Raw genomic sequence first — 12,989 nt, 5'->3', positions numbered from 1 at the left:
CCACTGATGTAATTGAACTAGGGTTAAGTTCAAGAGGAAGAGAATGATCCACAAGGAAGCAACCCAGAGTTGCAGGCAAAGCTCAGGTCAGGAGGGCCCTGGCAAGTAAACACGGCTGTGGGATGCGTTTACAAACACAATGCAGTGAAAATCTGTGTGTGTAGTACTGAATTACACTCCAAATGCCAAATTCCTGGCAAGTCATCTTTCCCACCTTTCACTTTTTTTTTTTTTTTTTTTTGTCTTCTATGGAGTAAAGGAGGGTGGGGTGGGGAAGAATGTAACTGGGTGTCCCTCTAGTTAAAAATTAAAAAGAGGCAGTGAGGGACATGACAAAAGTAGTTGGACCCTAAAATACTACACACAACAAAGCAGCTAAGCAGCTAATTGAAGGGAAATTACTGAGGCTCAAGCTGAGATTCCAAGGGGCGGGGGCCTTGTTTGGCCTCTGAGTCCCTTTCATCTGAGGAAGGCCTCAGTTCCTAGCAATAATCAGAGGCAGGCTTCTCAGCCTCCTTCTAAAGCAGAATAAACCATAGGGCAAGCCCCATCCATTGTTTCTCTGATAAGGCCATTATTGAGAGGCACTGTGGCATTTTGCTACTAATGATGAGCTTGTTATTGGTGGGGTACAGCCTATTAATTTAGGTTATTTGTCAAATCCTCCAGCATGGAGTTGAATGAGACATGTGATGTGGATACACTAATGACTATGTTGAGTTAGGAGCAATGGGGAGTTTCTGTAAAATCTGTCCCTTCTCTCCTGGCAGCATCCTTTTGTAATGCATTGATCCAGAGCCTGGAGTCAAATCCTTTAACCAAAATTGCCTGGAGGGCAGCAAAGCCTTTGCTGATGGGAAAAATTCTGTACACTCCTGATTCCCCCGCAGCACGAAGGATACTGAAGAATGTAAGATCCCAGCTGGGCTTCCCCTGTGTACTTTGGACCTCCCAGAAGTGAGTGAGAGAGAGAGACAAAGTGTGTGTGTGTGTGTGTGTGTGTGTGTGTGTGTGTGTGTGTGTGTGTGTGGTGTGACTTCCTGGTAGCACGTCTCATGTTTGTTTTTTGCTAAGTGGACTCTTGGGTTTCCTCCCCCATCCACAGTCATCATTGGAATGCTTTGCTTCAGTGCCCCTGCCTGGGCTCTCCCCTCTCTACTGCAGCCTACAATGAGGTTTTCTTTCCCATTGCTTGAATTATATCCCTAATGGAAGGGTTCACAATCCTCTGAATCCTGGCTACCCAGAACAGATAAAGACAGGGAGGAAGACTTACTCCCAGGGGGTCCAAATCTAGCTTTAATGAGGAAGGTTCTGAGAAAATTATATCATCAATATTACATGGACTTCTGAGATACTAAGAAATTAGATTATGTCGGCCCAGGAGGTTGGAAGATTGTGAATTGTTCTGGGAAACAGCAATACACTGAGAAAATAAAAACACTTTCTTGGAAATCCTTTCCCTAATACTAAGGGACAGGGGCAGAAAAGACACAACCAAAAGTTCTCTCTCACTTTTTTCTCTCTGTTTGTGTCTCTGTCTCGATCTCTGTCTGGTTTTAGGCCAACTCGACTTTTGAAGAACTGGAGCGTGTTAGGAAGTTGGTCAAAGCCTGGGAAGAAGTAGGGCCCCAGATCTGGTACTTCTTTGACAACAGCACGCAGATGAACATGATCAGAGTAAGGGTGGTATTAGAAGATGGGGAGGGGTGGGGAGGGGAGGAGGAAGGTATGGGGGCAGGAAAGTTCCATTTGTTTCCTTTTCCCAGGAAAGAGTTAATCGCTATTGGAGTTTACAACAAGCAGGCCCCAAAGGCCTTCATTCCAGAAGCAGTCATCAAGTGGGGTCACTGACTTTGGATAAGAAATATGTTTCTTGAATTCTGGGGAAGTCTAAAAACTGCCACAAAACCAGTGGCTTCCTGGAGTTTCCTGCTTTTATGATTTCACACAAGGGCCTCAGATTCAAAGAGGCATCTCTCCCCAAGGGGCCAGCTCTGTAATGCCAAACATGGTTGAGTGTGCTTGTCTGGTCTCATTTTCAGCTTTGAAAACCAAGACAAGAATTCTATATACCAGGGACACTCAAAACAAAAATATTCATAAACCAAAGAAAGCTTTATACCATCTTCCATGCCCCTCTCTGGCCCCTCCTTTGCCCCATACACATCTTTCCTCTATTCTAGAGGCCCATGGACTAGGGGAAAGGGGATATAGATAAGTATGCCTCAGAGTGGAACAAACTCACTAGCTCTTTAGGGACCCTTAGAGTGTCTATCCTCAATCACTAAAAATTAGAAATGGCTGAAGAACAAGACCAAAGATCCTGTGGAATTTCTAAGCTGTGACTGTATTTCTTCTTTCCAAGGATACCCTGGGGAACCCAACAGTAAAAGACTTTTTGAATAGGCAGCTTGGTGAAGAAGGTATTACTGCTGAAGCCATCCTAAACTTCCTCTACAAGGGCCCTCGAGAGAGCCAGGCTGATGACATGGCCAACTTTGACTGGAGGGACATATTTAATGTCACTGATCGCACCCTCCGCCTGGTCAATCAATACCTGGAGGTAAGGTGGGCCACAGTGGGCCCTTTGAAGATAGCCCCATGAGTGGGGCCAGAGATCTCTTAGCAAGTCAAGTGGTCTTGAATTTAAGCTTTCATTTTCCCCGCCAAAGAAACGGGTTCCCACGTTCCCTATACAGTTGTCATTCTCTAATGGCTTATCCATGCTTAAAACTGTTTCCTCTTCATACCTCCTACCTCCTAATGCTGGGCTCCTCCTCCTAAAGCTCCCTTTAAGCATCTGTCTGTCCTCAAACCTCTCCTGTCTGCCATTGCAGACATCTATGGCCAGTGTCACCTCAACCTCATGGTCCTATTGCTTGCCAGACACTCCTGCCCCCAAGTTCTACAAGCACATCAGCCTCAACATGTTCTCCCCATCAGGAAACATATGTTCTCCTTGCCCATCAAACGTAACCTCCTCCTGCATTTCCCATCCTGATTAATGTCATCAGTGTTTGCCCAAATTCTCAAGCTAGGAATTTTAGGGTCATCCCTAATTTTCCTTCTTCACCCTCCACACAGTAGCTGTCACTTACTGAACAGTACTTTATGTCAAACTCTATGCCAAGTACTTTTACACACATTTGCTTCATTTAATTCTCACAGCTCCATGGAGCTTGCACCATTATCATTGCCAATTTGCAGATGAGAAGCCAGGGCTTAAAGAGGTTAAATAACATCCCATGCATGACCATTTGGAGTAGTGAAAAGGATCCAGCTCTGGAGGTGCCTGAGTTCAGAGCCTGCCCTTTTGATTTCTCTTACCAAGCTTTGTCTCCTCTCCTCCTAAATATCTCTCAACTCTGCCTCTTGCATTCCAGGCTCTCTGAGGACTAGAGACCTTCTCATCTCTGTACCAGTACGTTCCAAGGACTTCCTCCCTGGACTCCAGGGTCCAGCTTCTGTTAGCCCAGGCATTTCTCTACCCTGGCACCAGAGTTACATTTCACACACCTGCTTACATTGTTTTCCTATTTAAAATCTTAATGACTCAACCCCAATGTAACACAGGTCCCTTCCAAATCTGTCCTACCCCATCTTCCCAGCCCCTGCTCACTGCACACCCTCAACTCTGCTATTCTGGCCCTTTCAAGGCCACAGGAATTCCCAGTCCATGACCTCAGGATTCTACCCTTTGCAAATGCTGTTTTCATTGCCTATTTATTAGAGCTCTTTGGTCACAAGCTTTTTGCTTAAACAAAAAGAAAGCATATATTGGTGGACACAAATAATGAAGTTCAGGGGGATCCAATAGTTGGAGGCCAGCGTGAGACCCCCGTATCCTTCCACTTCACTTTTCCACTCACCTCTGCTCAGCTTCATCCCTAGCCCCAGCGGCTTACAGCCCTCGGCAGTCATATATACACCAAAAATCCCTTTTCCATAGCAGAAGCAATGTTCCCAGAGAGTTTCCCTGTCAGCCTGGCTCCTGTACCCACCCCTGTGTACTCTGATTGGGAGGCTTGGGTCATCTGCCCACCTTGGGGCCATTACTATGAGCAGGATTACCGTGAAGTGGAGGAATATGTTTCTCCAAAAGAAGAAATGCAAGGTAGAAAAGTGTACGTCTGCCAACGCCTGAAACAATTCTTCCTTTGAGCTTCTACTCATTCATTCTTTGAGACTCAGGACTCAGCTTTCAAATGTCACTTCTGCTTTGACATAGGTTTAGTCATTCACTCCTCCATGCTTCCTGGCCCTCTCTTCACACCTCTCTTGGACCCCTCTCCCAGATATATTAGAGTTGGCTATTGACACATCCATCTCTGGCTGAGCAGCTAAACTGGAGTTACTTAGGATCAGAGAGTATATCTTAGTCATTTTCAAATTGTCGACCTCACATTCCCAGGAAATGTCTCCATCTAAGGGCTGATCACTCTTGCCCATGGGCCAGGTCTGGGTCTCTGTCATCTAGAACCATTGGAAGGTAGAGGCTACATTGAGCAATAGGAGAGGGAATTAACTCAGTGGCCCTTGGGAGCAACTCCTCTTGTCTCAGACTTTTGAGTCCTGAGGATAATGAACTAATGAGGAAAAGCCTCGCTCTATCTTTCACCTGGTGCTCTTGAGGACTTTCTGTTGCCCTGGTGCCACCACAACTTTTCCAGAGTATGTGATCCTCCCTCTCCAAACTCTGCAAGTGGCAGCACAGGCTCCCCAGTGGCCTTTCAGAAGGTGCCAATCATGGCAGCAGCACCAAACTTCAGGCAACTACTAAGCAATCCCCAACTTGTCTGAAGGCAAGAATGACCTTGAATGCTTTTTACAAAATAGGTTCTTTTTAAATTTTTTTTTAATTTTTACATTTATTTTACTTTAAGTTCTGGGATACAGGTGCAGAAAGTGTAGGTTTGTTACATAGGTATATGTGTGCCATGGTGGTTTGCTGTACCTGTCAACCCATCAGCTAGGTTTTAAGCCCTGTATATATTAGCTATTTGTCCTAATGCTCTTCCTCCCCCTGCCCCCTACCCCCTGACTGGCTCCAGCGTGTGTTGTTCCCCTCTGTGTGTGCATGTACTCTTGTTTAGCTCCCACTTATAAGTGAAAACATGTGGTTTGATTTTCTATTCCTGTGTTAGTTTGCTGAGAATGATGGCTTCCAGTTTTATCCATGTCCCTGCAAAGGACATGATCTCATTTTTTATAGCTGCATAGTATTCCGTGGTGTATATATACCATATTTTCTTTATCCAGTCTATCATTGATGGACATTTGGGTCGGTTCCATGTCTTTGCTATTATAAACATACATGTGCATGTACCTATAGTAGAATGATTTATATTCCTTTGGGTAAATACCTAGTAATGGGATTGCTGGGTCAAATGATATTTCTGGTTCTAGATCCTTGAGGAATTGCCACACTGTCTTCCACAATGGTTGCACTAATTTACATTCCCACCAATGGTGTAAAAGTGTTCCTAATTCTCTACAGCCTTGCCAGCATCTATTGTTTCTTGACTTTTTAATAATAGCCATTCTGACTGGCATGAGATGGTATCTCAATGTGGTTTTGATTTGCGTTTCTCTAATGATCAGTGATGTTGAGGTTTTTTCATATGTTTGTTGGCCACATAAATGTCTTCTTTTGAGAAGTGTCTGATCATATCCTTTGCCCACTTTTCAATAGGGTTGTTTGGTTTTTTTCTTGTAAATTTGTTTAAGTTCCTTGTAGATTCTGGATATTAGACCTTTTTCAGATGGGTAGGTTACAAAAATTTTCTCCCATTCTGTAGGTTGCCTGTTCACTCTGATAATAGTTTCTTTTGCTGTGCAAATGCTTTTTAGTTTAATTAGATACCATTTGTCAATTTTGGCTTTTGCTGCTTTTGGTGTTTTAGTCATGAAGTCTTTGCCCATGCCTGTGTCCTGAATGGTATTGCTTAGGTTTTCTTCTAGGGTTTCATGATTTTGGATTTTACATTTAAGTCTTTAATCCATCTTGAGTTAATTTTGTATAAGATTTAAGGATGGGGTCCAGTTTCAGTTTTCTACATATAGCTAGCCAGTTTTCCCAACACCATTTATTAAATAGGGAATCCTTTCCCCATTGCTTGTTTTTGTCAGGTTTGTCAAAGATCAGATTATTGTAAATGTGTGGTGTTATTTTTGAGGACTCTGTTCTGTTTCATTGGTCTATATGTCTGTTTACAAAACAGATTATTGAGCATCAGCCCAGATTGACTGGCTTGGGATTCCCAGGGAAGAGGGCTGGTTATCTGCATGTTTGCAAATCTATTAGATTTGTGGACCCTTGGAGTCCCTTGTACGGTTACTCAGTTGACATCTCCCTCCTCTCATGGTGTCTCTGCCTGCTAAGCCCTCATTCCCAGCCAGGCCCACCACCATCCACTCACCGCTGTTATAAGCAGGACCTATTGGGGGTGGGGTAGATGGAGGAGAGAGGATCTATTGCTTTATTTGTGCAGCATGGAGTTCAGTGGTTCTCACAATGTTTTTGTGAAGTACTATAAAGAATACTCCTTATCTATTTGACATTGCTATCATGAAATAAATGTCTTGTTTTCTTGAGGGATTATTTTTTCCATGCAGCTCCTGCCTAACGCAGCCCCATTCACCCAACAGATACTTAAAATATATTAATTGTTTAAATGGTTAAGAATTCAGTCTCTGGACCCACATTGCCTGGGTTCAAATTTCTATTATATGTTCCTCAATTTCCAAATCTATAAAATTGGGATATCGATAGTATCCCTGTTAATATCCCTAATAAACTTGTTATGAGAATTAAATGAGCTAATTCATGCAAAGCAGTGACATTTCATAAGCACTTAATAAATATTAGCTTTTTAACAAAATACAAGAAAAAACACTGCTTAGGAGAGGAAATGATGTTGGTGCTTCCTGTAAGTCAGGCCCAGCCTCCAAGCTGGTGCTCCTCTAGGAATTACAAAGCGGCAAATCATATCCTACCTGCTTCCCAGGACTTCATGAGGGCCTCTGAGCAGAGGGATATGATGGGGGCAGATCCCCAGAAGCTGTGATGATGTGGTTTCTGATCTTCCTGCCCTTGGGGTGGGGGAGGAGGAAAGCAAGGGAGTAATGAACAGAAAGGAGAAGACAGCAGGGAGGAAATGTGTGAGGAAGAAACACATCACTGCAATTTGTCCTGGATTTTTCTACCTCTGTTCTCATGTTTTGGGAAGTCTGGAGGAGACTTGAAAATCATCTACATCCCCACCCTGAAGGGCAGGAAAGCAAGGATGTTGCTTCACTGGGCTGCTGAAGGCCTGTCAGGGCTCTGAGCAGAGAGTACAGGCCCCTCTCAGGAGGGCAGCTTAAGCACCATTCTGGCATTTCTGTGGACCATGGTCTGGTGTCTCAGACCCACTCCACAATAAGGGCTTCTGCAATCTCATTCACCCTATAAATACATTCTCTCTTTCCTCTGATCCCCTGCCCTTAGCAGGGGAAAAAAATGGAAGTCAGACAGCCCAGTTAGAAGGCAGGGAGTGGAATAGAAAAAGAGATGATTGTGACATCTAGGGAGCCTCACATCAAGCATGAGGAGACATTCGTCTCCATAGGCCTTCTGATCACCTTCTTCTCCAAATCTGAGGACACAGGACAAATGAGTCCTCATACAGGCAAATATCTTAAACTGGTATGTGTATTCATTTATAGTCCTAGTTTATATGTGTCTTTATTCACATATATTTTGCTTCTGGAGAAAAGCACAATTAGAAAAATTAATAAATTATTATTATTACCCTTTAGTTAAAACAAACATACACACCCCTCCCCTTTGGATTTCCTTGTTTAGCAAAAGGTTAGGCCTGGCACAGATGAAATACTATTCAGAGTTCACAGTATATTTTCATTTCATAATATATTTGAATTTCAGGTCTTGAATTTCACACCAGGAAGCTGAATTCAGCCAGATTTTAATATGAAAATACCTTTGATCGAGGCATAAAATTGTACTTTAACCAGTAACCACTATATTTCTCTAAGCCTTGAAAAAACATGTATTAAAATTAACTGCTTTTTCTTCCGCTGTCAACACAGTCAATACATGCGCATAACTCTTTATTACCTACATGGTGATTATCTTGCTGATGAATTCTCAAAGGCCAGAGTTTCAGACTATTTTTTCTCTGTACTTTGCATGTTCCTGGCCACTTGCCACCACCACCCAACCAGAATGTACTCAGGGAACGTATTTTTCAAGATAACCTAAGAAAAAATAGGATTAAGAAGATAAAGCTGCTTATCATGGAATGTACTTTAGAGACAGATATATAAATATTTGTGAATTATCTGTCCTATTGCTTTCTTTGATTAATTCATTGACTCTAGATGTGCATTAGAAGGCTAGGGAGAAATCAAGGGATCATTAGAAAGAGCACAGAAGTCTACATCACACAAACAATATTATTTCAACGGCCACCAACTAGCTCCTAAGCAACTCACAGGCAGTGACCTAATTTTATACCTCTAGTCTCTAAGAAACATAGAATTAGCCAGAGGAAGGAAAATGTGGGCAGGGGGTAGGTCGGGGTCATGGATGGAGGTCCAAATAATAATTAGTGGAGCTCATAGGGTGGACTGATATTGAACCTGCTATGAGCCAGCCACATGCTGGGCACTTTTACATGTCATCTCATTCGATACTCCCAATTACCTGCCTAGTAAGCATAATTGTCATTTTATAGAATTAAAAACAGAGACTCAAAGAGGTTGACAGTCTAATGTACCACAGCAGCTAAATGGGGGATCTGGAATGCTAATCCAGAGCTGTCTGGCTTTCATGAGAAAGCTCTTTCTGCTATCATATGCAGGCCACATTAATAGGGGGCTCAGTAAGTAATGTCTGGATAAATTCTATAATAAATCCAATGAAGACAGACATGATTTTGTAATATGCAGCATAATAGGCACTATTATGATTGGATTTTTTCTGCTTGAAAGTAATTAGATTAGAGTAAGAAACCAAAAAGATGGGAATTCATTCAGTCATTCATGCATTTGCATGGATTTAACTATCTACATTTGAATAAATGCTGTTAATTCCTGATTCCTTAGAAGCTCATGTGGGAGACATAGGCATGTCTTAAAATAATGCCATAATAGTGGTATCTCAGAGGACTGGCAGAACATCATTCAATCTGATACAGTAGAAACAGATTGCAAAAATTCAAATTCAAAACATCATAAATCCTTTAAGCACTGTCAATTCTTCCTCCAAATTATCTCTGAAATTCCTCCTTCTTCCCCATATATGGCTTCCATTTATAGAGGCCTGTGCTGTCTCTCCCAGCTGGGTGCCAGGCCTCCAGTCTCTTGCTGTTCAGCTCCCAATTGCTTCCAGCAAGATCTTTTTAAAACCACAGGCTTGCCATAACTTAGCGCCCAAAGCTCTGCAATGACTCCTCATTGCTGTTAAGGTGAAAGCCTTCCCAGTCTAGCCCTTCATGACTCCTCCATGTTCTATGAGACTGCCCCAGGCTTCCCACCTGATACTGCTGAGCCTTTCCATCCTTCCCCGACTCGACCGCCTGGTCAACACCCATACCCATGCTTCAGGACTCAGGTCCTATGTTTCAGGCCTTCTTTTATGCACCATTCCCTTCCCTGTAGCCATTGATCATGATTTGTTTATATGCCTCAGTACCTTCATGACCCTGAACTCCTCAAGGGCCAAAACTGCCTTACTTTTCTTTTTGACTTCCCAGCTTACCTTAGTAGAGCTGTAGTCACATAGAGTAGACACTCATAAATGCTGCTTTGCCCTGTAAAGGTTGAATTTTCCAGCTAAGCAAGGAAGAATGACAATTTCAGGAGGGAGGAAGAGCATAGCAAAGTACAGAGGTGTGAAGCTCAAGAGAAGTGGATGGGCTGGGGAAAAGTGTAGCTGCAGAATCAGGAGAGAAGCAGTAGTGCCTGGAGCTAACCAGACTGGCTTGCAAAAGCTTTATCCTATGGGTGAAAGGACACCATCTCTTGCACTAATGGGCTCTGTGACTGGAGGCAACATTGCTGTTTCACTGCCTGAAAACTGAAGATGATAACCCAAATTGCAGTTCAAGTGTCCTTCAATGATGTGGCTGAACCAGGTGTTTGTGGCTAGATGTGGTCTGATTGGTTAGTGCCCAGCTCTGTTGATTATCAGATGTTTTGAATATAGTAACCCCCTCCCATGTGCCCAAGTTGTTGGGATGATTCAGCAAGAAACTTTGAGAGCTCAAGTACCCTGTGGTTGTCAACCACATGATTATCTCTTCCTTCAGACCCAGTTAGATGCAGGCATTACCTAGTGGCCCAGTGTGAATCTTTGTGCTCCAACTTGACCTTTTTATTCGTTTCATTATTGTATTTAATTTGTTTATTTTAGAAACAGACATTTTTTAACAGCTGTGCATTTCCTGTCCCTTTGTTTTCCAGTCAATGTGTGTTTCCTTACTCTCTGTGGGTGAACGTTTCAGATGTCTGTTTGCGGGGGCCAGTGTGCAAGATAAAATTTATTGCAGTGCCTTTGGCCTCTAACTCACCATTCCAACCGACTCAGACAGCCCAAGCCTATTTTATCCAGAGGCTTTTTCCATGTAGTGGGAAATAAATCTTGAATGGTACTGTTTAGATTTGCCAGGAAATTCATTTTGGGATGTTTGCCCATATCCATTGGTATTTCTCAAAAGGAACCCCAGGTGTCTACCTAGACACCAGCAGGGCCACTTGAGCCCTCCACTAGCATTCATTGCCTGCTTTGTTCTCAGCCTGAGCTTGGGAGTTACAGATGTGAGAGGCGGGATTATGCAGCCAACATCTCTAAGGAGGCCCTTACCCTCAAAGACCTCTCCCCCTAGCATGTCCATATTAGTCAAAATATGTCCACGTATGCCAGGACATCAGCATAGGGTTGCTCCCCACTTTCATCATCAAGTTTAAACAAAAAGAAAGATTTCTTTCTTTCTGTGCCTCCACTGGACATTTCCTACCTAACAGATAATTTAATGTATCTATTACTAAACGTTTGAATTAGAGACAGAAAGGTTACAGTGGAAGAAGGAAGCCTGCTGCTACTGCAGCTTGTCCTCCCAAGGAGGTGTTTGATTTAGCTGTGTAAACAAATGACTGCATTCTCCAGAGGTCCTGAGCACAGCTGCCTGCGCTGGAGAGGACTCAAACCTCTTCCGCCAGAGTGAACTCTGCTTCCTGGTGAGTGCTAGCAAAACAACCAACAAAGAGCTGTAGGACTTGCGTGGACTTCAAATGGTTGTGGTCCTGCCACTTGGGCTCAGCTACAGCCATTGGGAAACTAAAGAGAAGCAGCAAGCCCCTTTCTTGCTTTATTTGTCATTGGCTGTCACAGGGCATTACAATGGTTCTCTTTGAGATTCTAAGCTCTGGCTGCAACATTTGCCCTGTTGCCCTATCTCTGAGGCCTCAGGCACTGTCTTTTTATTAATTGAAGATGCCCTTTGAATTCTTTTCCCACTAGTGGTGCTAGGTTTATGTTGAGCCCCTTACACTGCCCAGTTCTTGTCTACCTACATTCTTCCCTAACATTCATGATTGCATGGTTACTCTTAGTGTAGAAGCAAACAGCTTTTACAGATAGACTCCCATGGCCTTAGCCTCATGGAAGCTACTACGTTCTAACTTACAAGATAATCAGACCAGACCAAATATATCAAAATCAAAAACCTCTGCTGAGAATGTATTCATCTCTGTCTTCCAAACATACTTATGTATACACATGCACTAATATACATGTCTATTCACCAAGATTTTGACTTCAGGGATCGAAGCAAGTACCAATAAGGAATGAGGTCACTTGCTGCAAGGCAGGTGGCTTCCCCATGAGAATGCAAGGCTACCTCATGAGTCATACTTCAGAGGGTGACCCAGGAACTTTTGATTCATGTCCAAAGCAGCTTCTATAATTGATCTGCCTTGACCTTGGGAAGATGCGGAAAGGATGACATTCAGGATTAGCTTTATAAGACCTTCCTATGGGCAGAGTTGTCTGACTTTCACCTAATGACTAACAAGCCACTAGTGAGCCTCAGTAGGTGAGGACCCACCCCCTCTCACCTCCCCTACTGCCCAGCTAGGACATGGGCTTTGGCTTCTGTCCATAGCATTGTTCTAACCAGATGAGGTGTTGTAGATCAGCTCGGGATGGGATATGTTCCCAGACATATTATTTAAAGAAAATAACTCCCTTCCTTCCCTGATAAACAGCTGTTATGGCTAAAAGGTAACCTGGCTGGGGCTTAAAAGTCACTTGACTCTGTCGACTTTCAAGATATTTTACAAAAACAGTAATAAAAATTGTATTTATTAGGTCTTCATTTGTGAGACGATTTGTTATACCACAGTGGTTAAAAACACAGGCTCTCTCCAGAGGAAGTTTACTTTGCCTGTTGTACCTCATAAGTGAATTTGGACCTCATAAGGTTGTTGTGAGAATGAAATGGGTGAATATGAGTGAAGTCCTTGGACCAGTTTTGACCACGTAGTAAGCCTTCACTAAGCATCTGCTTTTATTCCTACAGTGGGGCACTTGGTAAGCCCTTTGCAAACACCATCTCATGTGATCCTTAGAACAAATCTGTGAGATAGGGCATATCTCCATTTTGTAGATAGAGAAACAGAAGCCACACAGTTAGGAAATGGCAGCAGGTCCGTTAGACTTTTAAACACTGTGGTACCCCAAGTAGCAAGGAAGACAAATGGTCAGATGTTTTAGGGTAAATGAACATTTGAGAATCTTTTAAGTTTTCTTCCCCCAGAGATTATCAAGGTATCAATCTAGGGGGGCACATCAGGAAACATGACTATGAATCAGCTGCCTGATAAACCAGCCAGGATGGAGCCCACGTCATCACAGGAGCCAACAATGTCACAGAAAACATCAGCTGCTTATTCCCATATAGATTTCCCCTTAAGACATGAAA

The 12,989-nt window shown here is 43.1% G+C and overlaps 1 protein-coding gene across 6 annotated transcripts in view; it reads left to right on the top strand.

Moving 5' to 3' along the window:
- The window catches only part of ABCA4 (ATP binding cassette subfamily A member 4), a 129,895-nt gene that overhangs the window by 42,092 nt on the left and 74,814 nt on the right, over window positions 1-12,989 (top strand). For all 6 annotated transcript variants that reach the window (XM_009001737.5, XM_054236561.2, XM_035252196.3 and 3 more), the window contains 3 exons: window positions 771-910; window positions 1,564-1,680; window positions 2,369-2,566. In XM_009001737.5, the coding sequence (XP_008999985.3) occupies window positions 771-910; window positions 1,564-1,680; window positions 2,369-2,566 (455 nt within the window). The remainder of the gene's footprint in view (window positions 1-770; window positions 911-1,563; window positions 1,681-2,368; window positions 2,567-12,989) is intronic.

The sequence above is a fragment of the Callithrix jacchus genome, chromosome 7, assembly GCF_049354715.1.
Source record: "Callithrix jacchus isolate 240 chromosome 7, calJac240_pri, whole genome shotgun sequence".
NCBI classification, from domain to species: Eukaryota; Metazoa; Chordata; class Mammalia; order Primates; family Cebidae; genus Callithrix; species Callithrix jacchus.
Note: the sequence above shows the minus strand (reverse complement) of the source record. Positions and strands in the feature narration are given on the sequence as shown.